The sequence below is a fragment of the Quercus lobata genome, chromosome 2, assembly GCF_001633185.2.
Source record: "Quercus lobata isolate SW786 chromosome 2, ValleyOak3.0 Primary Assembly, whole genome shotgun sequence".
NCBI lineage: Eukaryota > Viridiplantae > Streptophyta > Magnoliopsida > Fagales > Fagaceae > Quercus > Quercus lobata.
Genome location: NC_044905.1, coordinates 16,229,399 through 16,238,490, shown reverse-complemented (window position 1 = coordinate 16,238,490; position 9,092 = coordinate 16,229,399). Strand labels below are relative to the sequence as shown.

General features: G+C 37.0%; 2 protein-coding genes across 2 annotated transcripts; both read left to right on the top strand.

The window, feature by feature from the left end:
* Positions 1-371: 371 nt before the first annotated feature.
* LOC115960174 (pentatricopeptide repeat-containing protein At1g08070, chloroplastic-like) lies at positions 372-1,043 on the top strand. The gene has a single exon (XM_031078938.1). It carries the CDS (start codon positions 372-374, stop codon positions 1,041-1,043), a length of 672 nt encoding a protein of 223 aa, XP_030934798.1.
* A 6,897-nt stretch (positions 1,044-7,940) lies between these two features.
* On the top strand, positions 7,941-8,763 carry LOC115960167. Its single transcript, XM_031078927.1, has 2 exons — positions 7,941-8,186; positions 8,497-8,763. Exons 1-2 carry the CDS (start codon positions 7,941-7,943, stop codon positions 8,761-8,763), a joined length of 513 nt encoding a protein of 170 aa, XP_030934787.1.
* Positions 8,764-9,092: the final 329 nt, after the last annotated feature.

The window sequence follows — 9,092 nt, the reverse complement described above, 5'->3', positions numbered from 1 at the left end:
GAAAAACATATTTTTAAGGAAAAACAAACATAACAAAGATAAAAAAGTTAGGGTTTTTTATTACTTAAGAACTTCTATGAGAACAAATTTTCTCAATGCAAAATGAATTTTAACCAATCTCCATGTTAAACAAAAGATATATCGAAGCAAATAACAACAAAAACAACAAGGACAAGGACAACATTGTCAAAACTGGCTTGGTTTCTTCCCCAACCTGGTTTCTTCCCCAACCTAGTTTCTCAATCCCATAATCTTCACCATCACTCCCAGAACCAGAAGTCAAACTTGAATTCAAATTCAAATTCAAATTCAAATCCACACCACTTTCCCCAAACCCCACTTCCAATCCTATCCAACAACCCACACCCTCAATGGCACAATCAGCCTCTCCTCCACACTCCAATGCCAACAATCTCCACTTCCCTTACACCCTTTTCTCTCAAATTCAGAACCCCAATATCTTCGCCTGGAATTTCATGTTCAAAGCTTACTCACACAGTAACAGTAACAGTAACACTACTGCTTCACCACAACAATGCATCTCTCTTTACAATCTCATGCGCCGCCGTTTCGGGCTTTTCCCGGATTGCCATTCTTTCCCTTTCCTCTTCAAAGCTTGTGCCCGTCTCTCACTTTCCCACAAAGTTCAAGAGCTTCACTCCCTCACGTTCAAACTCGGTCTCCAACACGATGTCTTCGTCCAAAATGCTTTGCTTTCCATGTACTCCTTTTGCGGCTTGCTTCATAATGCTCGCCAAGTCTTCGATGAAATACCACTCTCTGTTCGTGATGTGGTGTCTTGGAACAGTATGGTTTCTGGGTGTATACAAGGACGTTGTTATTGGGATGCCTTGAAGGTGTTTGATGAAATGCTCAAGTATGATGTTAATGCAAGGCCGGATGAGGTTACTCTTATCAATGCTCTCACCGCTTGTGCAAGGATTGGATTTCTCGACATGGGTCGTAAAATCCATGGATTACTTGTACGAAATGAATTTGTTTCTCAATCCTATCCTATTCTCACAGAAGTTCTTAAGCAATAAAAAAACCCTAACTTTTTGATCTTTGTTATGTTTGTTTTTCCTTAAAAATATGTTTTTCTAATGGCAAAGGGAGAGGTGGGTAACGGATGGGTAACGGATTGAAGTTCAGGTGGGTAAAGTGATAAGTTTTGAACCACGTGTAGGCAAAGCGAAAACGGGCCAAACCTCAGGTGAGTTTGCTGTAATTATCCCTTATATATATAATTATTGTGACAAAAAATTGTTGAATAATTTATAGGTCTAGAACCATTCTTTTTGATAACGTGATTATATTCATGGCTCATTATCAAATATAACTATTGACATATCACTATTTGCATAATTTATTTTTATTATTATTATTATTTTATGTATCTATCATATATATATATATATATATATATGAAAGATTAAAATAGTTTTTTTTTTTTTTTTCACAGAAGATCAAAATAGTTTTAATTGATCTCATATATGGTCAGGGCAGAACTAGAATTTTAAGAGTGAGAGGGCCAAAGAAATAACAAAACTAAAATTTATTCAATTTAAGAATACTACATGAGAATTATGTGAAAATTTTGGGGGGAGGATCCATATATTTTTGAAAATTTTAACTAAATTTAAGGGTAATTTTATTTAATTATTGAAAAGTTTTTTTTGCCCCGTGCGGCCGCCGGGGGGGGGGGGGGGCATGGCCCCCACAACACATTAAGTAGTTTTGTCCTGTATATGGTGTTACGTAAATATAGTGGGTCCCACTAATTAAAAATATCATATGACCCATTATATATGTGAAAGAGAATAGTATGCATTTATGATACTCCGGAGGTATCTAATAATTTTCCCATAATATTATATTATACAAATTTTAAAAAACCTCATAATTTTATACATCATTATTTTAAAATATATTTATTTAATTTGAATTAAAATTCTATTTTATATTTACACCCTTTATTTGAATTGTGAGCCAACATATTTTCTTTAAATGACACTCCTTAAATAGATAGTTTATATATATATATATATATATATATATATATTTAACACAATTGTAATCGATACTTAATAATTGATACTAGAATATATAATTTCGTATTTAAACACAAGCATAATTAATCATCACAATCTTAATTACCAAATACAGTGATGGAGTTTGGATTAATTAGCATGAAAAAGGATTATCTTCTTTTACAGTTCCTTCTTAAAAAAAAAAAAAAACCTTTTGCTACTTGGGTAGAAGATTCACCTTGTATGCTTATGGCCTCCTCGGTTGAAAATGTATCGAATTTATCTTCTCATGATTAAAATTTTTAGTCTTCACATCAATAATGATAATGATAATGATAATAATAATAACAATAATAATAATAAGACAGTGACCGATCTATTTGTTGGCAGAATTTCTTTAAAAAAACCTTAGTATATATAATTGAAAGGAAGATACCTGATGCTATCACCAAAGGAGTCAAGAAACTGATAGCTAACACATGTCAAGTGCTGGATAAAATGAAGGGGGATAACGTGGCCTTATTTGTGTGAATGGTTTGTTGGGTTATTTTTATGAAATTGTATAGCTGGGGTGTACACCTCAAAATTCGAGTACAAATCTTTTGTATCATTCTTTCTACTCCACTAATTGGTGGTGGATGATAGGATGGTTTGGATTTTTTGTGAGAAATTTCATCCCATTACCAAGTCTTCACTGTCTAGAAGATTTGTGGGCTTTGGGTGGCATGTGATGGAGAAGAGAGGATGGACTGTAAAGTGGTTAAAATACCTAGTTGAGAACAATTTTGATTTTTGTGAGTTATTCCAAGTGGAGAAGAACTGTAGTTTGGGTTTGGGTTTATGAGGGATTTGATTTAATTGGGATGTGAAGGACAACCATTTGTGTTGCAGATGTGAGTTTAGTGGCAAAGGTGGCATGGCCATGACTAGCAGCACCAGCGACCTGTGTCGGTGAAGATTGGTGGTGGTGTTGCTGCCACGTGCTATGATGTATTAGTTTTTGTTTATTTATTTAAGGAAAATAAAGGAGAGAAGGCATAAAATTAGGTATTAATGAAATAAGTAGACATGTGGCAAATTTTAATTTGTGGAACATAAAGTGTAGCACTGAGAGTGGGATAGAAGATTTGGATCCCCAAAATTGTTATTCTTTTGTATCATTATCATGAACTTTAATTGCATGCAATAAATTTCTACTGTTTATGATTAAAAGAAAAAGAAAGAAAGAAAGAAAGAAAGTAAGTAAGATACGGAATCTAGGGATGGCAATGGGACGGGGCGGGGCCGAAGGATGAGATTTTCGCCCCCGCCCCGCATGGATTTTTCTTACCCCATCCCCGCCCCGCCCTGCATGACAAGGAAAATTTCTTGCCCCATCCCCGCCCCTTAAGGCCCCGCGAAAACCCACGAAGCCCCGTCCTACACCGTAAAACTTTATTTCTTGTTAATTTTTCCTACAACTATTACTATTTTTTCAAATAAAACGACATGTTTCAATAATAAAAATATACTTGAAATTATAAATAAATTTATCCTATCAAATCAAACTAATTTTTAGCAAAAACTAAATAATATTATCTAAATGTTTAACAAGACAATATTACAACAAAAATCTCATAGTATGACACAATAAAATAATCCAAACTCCTAATGAAACATATCCCTGACCCTCATCATCTTGTTCTCCAAAAATTAAAAAACAAAAATCCAGCTTGTAAAATAGATATGGACTTTAACAAGCATAAAGAAGTAGTGTTGTTAAGCAGCCAAATGCCCACACAAAATTACAAAAACAATGACACAGACACATATTTAGAGCCATATACCTGTAACTCATTAAAAAAAATTATATTATGTTCATGATGAAAAGTAAGTTGAGAAAGACCGTATGAATCATGAATGAAATTAGCAATTCAATAGTATATAAATTTGTTTCTAATAAAGACAAAAAAAAGTTAAAATTGGTACCTTATTTCCAACTTTGCTAGAGAGAAAAAAGAGGTAGACCCACGTTAGGTAGAATAAAATAAGCTAATGATATTTTTGTTTAAATGGTAGAGTTTTAGGATACGATAAAATTACAATTTAACCATTATTAATGTGGGGTGAGGCGGGGCGGGGCGGGGAGGGGAGGGTCTGAAAAGTGTAAACCCATCCCCGCCCCACCCCCTGGTGTGGGTCTAAAATCTCGCCCCATCCCCGCCCCACCACCTTTGTGGGGTGGGGAAAACCCGCACGGGGCGAAGCGGGGAGGGGCGGGTTAAGCGGGGCGGAGAAAAATTGCCATCCCGTCGGAATCACTATATTTTGGTCCCTAGAGGTGTGCATGGGTCGGGTTGGGTTAAGAGGATTTTTTGATCCAACCCACCATAGTGGGTTAAAAAAAATTCAACCCAACCCAACCCAACCCACATGGGCCGGGTTCTGGGTTAAACCTATGAGTTGGACAATTTTTTTTATTACTATTATTAATAAATTGAGCAAAAATTATATATATATATATATATATATTAAAAAATCTCAAAGATTAGTATCAATGTAACTCCTTAAAGGTAATGGTAGTTTACTACCAATTGACTTTTATATAGGATAAGAAGAGCTGATTATTTAAAAAAAATTATTAATTATATAATATATTTTAAATATGTATTAAATATATGGGTGGGTCGGGTTGAGTTTGACCTGAACCCAACCCAACCCGTTATCAAAATTTTTTTTGTAACCCAACCCAATCCACCAAGTCTTAAAAACCGACCCAACCTAACAGATTGGGCTGGATTGAGTCAGTTTTGACGGGTTGGCTACACACCCCTATTGGCCCCCTAAAATTGAAAACTACTCTTTCAAAAAGTTTCTTTTTGAAAACTAGACCTTCCAAATTAAAAGTTGACCCAAGAATTAAAAAAAGAAAATGGGCACTTGACCTATATTTGTTTTATATGAAAGTTTGGAACTTTAGGTTTAATTTAAATACCCTTGTTTAAATTCCATATCATTATTAGTTTCATTACTAATTTCAAAAGTAAAAACATTCAAATTATCTCTTTGATGTCCGGAGATAATATGTACCAAACTTAGAGTTGTAAAATGAGGCGATCTCATGAATTTCAAGTCCATATATATATATATATATATATATATATATCATATCTTGGGCCTGACTTTGGACTGATATCTGCAATACAACTCGAATCAGAATAAGCTTTCTCAATAGAATCTACAAACGATGCATCGCCTATGCTTGAAATGCCTTGTCGAGAGAGTTGATTCATAAAGTGCCGGTGAGTTGCATAAGCCATACCTCCCCAGTTAAAATCCCTTATACAACGAATGTCTCTCAAAGACCACAAATATCAAAGATTAACAGTACTCCCAAATTCAGACCCAACAAACTGCCATCAAAATGAGGATGAACATCCCAACACCAACTTCAATGTTATGGCTACGATGAAGAAAAGGGCCAATGACATTTCTTAAAATTGTTATTGCCACACCACCATTTGAGTTAGGATAGGAGCCCAAGAATGATGATTTATGGAAGGTAGAATTGAAGAAGATGGCTTGTGCCAAGGCCAAAGCAAAAGGGCTCCCTAGGCCCCCAAAATACTGAAACCATATACTCCTACCTTGAATGGGATGCCATTCGGCACTGTTTAAGTGTCGAACGTCACTTCACATGTGCTGTTTGGCACTCTTGGAGTGCCGAAATGGCAAACATATTTTTGTTATAAAAATTCAGATCTAATATTTTACGTCTTGAAAACCATATTTTTGTTATAAAAATCCCGATAAGATATTTTATCTTGAAAACCATATTTTTGTTATAAAAATTTGGATATGATATTTTCTTTAAAATTTAGATATGATATTTTCTTAGATTGTAACCATGACAAAAAGCGATGTAATTAAATGTAATTTCATTCAATACTTAATGAAAATTCAGTTCCTCAATTTGTATTTTATTTTTCTATTCTTTGTGTAATATAAAAAAAGTGTTGACTCCAAAAAATAAGAAATTCCACTAGTCTCTTTTGAAATCAAACCAAGTTTTTATGGTCTCTCAAAATAGCGATTGAAGAATCGAGTAAAATTGGTTGGTCAAGTAGTTGGTGGTTTCTTTTTGTGTTGCTTTACCTTAAGTTCTCCTTCATTTTTGTTTCAAATTCACTAATTACATTTGTCTTCTATGGGGTAAATATTAATACGGTGATGGACTTTTGGTATCAATGTATTTTCTTGAATTTCTATGGGTTCTATTCATTAATTTTGGCTATAACAACAATCCAAATTTCCTATCATTTTGTTTTACAGTTTCCTCAAGACACAATTACAGATATCAAATCTCATTTACTAAGCATAGTTACTTTAAGGTACCGAATATAAACGAATCTAAAATTTATCCAATTGTAAATAACCAAAAGTAGCTTTTTTTTTTTTAAGTAAGCTAGGATACAAACTCAAATTACAAATGCAATTCTAAATGGATGTGCTTGAGGGAAAATTCTCATATTTCTTTGTGGGCATAATAACTATAGGGGTATTGGGCTCAAGAGCTCATTATCTATGTATATATTGGGTCTGGGGCCCAATCCGAGAACGTGAAGTCGTTCGAGAAGGAGTAAACATTACTAGGAAAGTCCATGTTGGTAAATGAAGAAGTTAGTTTTGGATATAAGAGCCTATGAGGGTGGTCCGAGGATGAATGCCTCATCGGTTGACCAAAGCCGAGGTCTGAAGGGGTGGTCTACCGTCTAGGGGAACGTTCTAGGAAATTCTATTGATACGGATAAGCATTACAGAAACATAGGATAGGGGGAGTCCTAAAATATCTAAGAAGAAAGCTGCTACCACTACATTGAATGCTCTGCAGCTAACCCTCTGACCGCATTAATGTGGAAGTGATACCTAAACAGTGGTTTTCATCCTTATAACTACTACACAAAGATTTTAGGAAGGTGCTGATAGGACAAGTATCAGCACCAACCATCTAGCCTGCACGTGGAGGGTAAAGATGAAAGGGGAAGAGAGTATAAAAGGAGAAAGAGGCAATGAGGGGAGGGGAGGGGAGGGGGGGGGGGGGGGGGGAGGGAGAGAAATAAAGAGGGAAAAATACTGTAACAATCAAGAATTGTATTTGTAATCAAATTTGAGAGAAATACATAAGAACTGATCTCCTCGGACTGTGCCAATGATGATTTTCTTTAGTTTAAACTTGTCTATCTTCATTCTCTTGTCATTTGAATCCACTTTAGTGGTTATCTGATTGATTAAAACTCAGTTTTCCAACCCACTCTCTACAAATTCATTGTTTTGGGCTTTTTGGGCCTAAGTCCATCCACCTTTTAGGTTAGGGACTCAAATCTGTTCCTTATAATTGGCGTCTTCTGTGGGAACTTACTAGTGTTATAGTGGGTCTAACGTTCAACGATGGTAGGTTCAAGTCAAAACCAGGCATAATCTATGGGGTCTCAACATCAAGATCACTTCCGCGATATTGAACAAAGAAGGGACTAAGAGGGGAGTGTGCATACTACTCATACTACTAGGAGCTAGTCTTGGGGTGGGAGCCGCGTCTCTCATGAGAAAAATGCTAAGGACATGTAGCTGGAGATTGATCATTTAAAGAGGAAGTTATGCCACGAACGGAGAAGGCAAACCCCTTCCATTTCTGATTTCTCTTCTGACGGTGAAAAGGATGGTAGTTATAGACGTAGATCAAGGACTCCTTCCAGTGAGTCTTTCGCGTATGATGAGGACTACCACCATGAGCGCAAAAACGAGAGCTCATCTTCCAAGGGTTTAGGAAATGATGCAATGAGCAGAACACTCAACCAAATTTCCAGATCACCTTTCACATGCAAGATTGAGGGAGGGAGACTTCCTCGGCGGTTCACTCAGCCCACGTTTACCATGTACAATGGTCGTATAGATCCTGTGGAGCACGTAAGTCACTTTAACTATGATGAGGACTACCACCATGAGCGCAGAAACGGGAGCTCATCTTCCAAGGGTTTAGGAAATGATGCAATGAGCAAAGCACTCAGCCAAATTTCCAGATCACCTTTCACATGCAAGATTGAGGGAGGGAGACTTCCTTGGCGGTTCACTCAGCCCACGTTTACCATGTACAATGGTCGTATAGATCCTGTGGAGCACGTAAGTCACTTCAACTAGAGAATGACTGTACACTCCAAGAATGAGACCTTGATGTGCAAGGTATTTCCATTCGGTTGGGGCCTGTGGCGATGAGGTGATTTGATGGTCTGGGTGCAGGTTTTATTGACTCCTACAAGGAGCTCACTCGAGCGTTTGGCTCTCGTTTTATTACATGTAGTAGGGTTCCTCGGCCTTTGGATTCCTTGTTATCCATGTCCATGTAAGAATGGGAGACCCTGAAAATGTACTTGGACAGATACTGTGAGATGTTCAACGAGATTGATGGGAATTTTGATGATGTGGCTGTAAGGACCTCAAGGTCGGCCTGCCTACTGAGCATGATTTGAGAAAATCCTTAACCAAGGAGCTGGTAAGGAGTGTGCATCGGTTTATGGACCGCATTGACGAATACAAGAGGGTTGAGGAAGACCAACAACAAGGCAAAAGGAAGGGTAAGGTTATCCCTCAAGAGAGGAGAGATTTTAGGGTGGACAGAGACAATAATAATAGACCCCGAATGGATTTTGCTGGAAAATCTAGATCTACAGCTCCTCAGGTGGTTAACACTGTGTTTTGAGAATTAGTGCATTAAGTCTTAGAGAAGATCAAGAACGAGCCAGACTTCAAATGGCCAAACAAAATGGGAGGAGGCCCCTTGAGGTGCAACTAGATCCTTCATTGCTAATACCATCAGGAGCGGGGGCATACCACCGAGGATTGTAGAATTCTGTGGAATCATCTAGAGTAACTGGTTAGAAAGGGAAGGTTATAGCAGTTATTGTATCGGTCCAACGGGCAAGGAGACCAATCAAGGTCAGGGGCTCAAGGGAACGCTTCTTCAAGGCTTCCATTGGGCACAATTAATGTCATCTTTTCTACACCTGGGAGGACTGGTTCTCATCCTTC

Bases quoted from the DNA above. Each gene is read 5' to 3' on its own strand.
- LOC115960174 (XM_031078938.1), top strand. From the start codon at position 372: ATGGCACAATCAGCCTCTCCTCCACACTCCAATGCCAACAATCTCCAC.
- LOC115960167 (XM_031078927.1), top strand. From the start codon at position 7,941: ATGTACAATGGTCGTATAGATCCTGTGGAGCACGTAAGTCACTTTAAC. The intron at 8,187-8,496 runs GTAAGTCACTTC...TGTGGCTGTAAG, and splicing joins GTATAGATCCTGTGGAGCAC to GACCTCAAGGTCGGCCTGCC.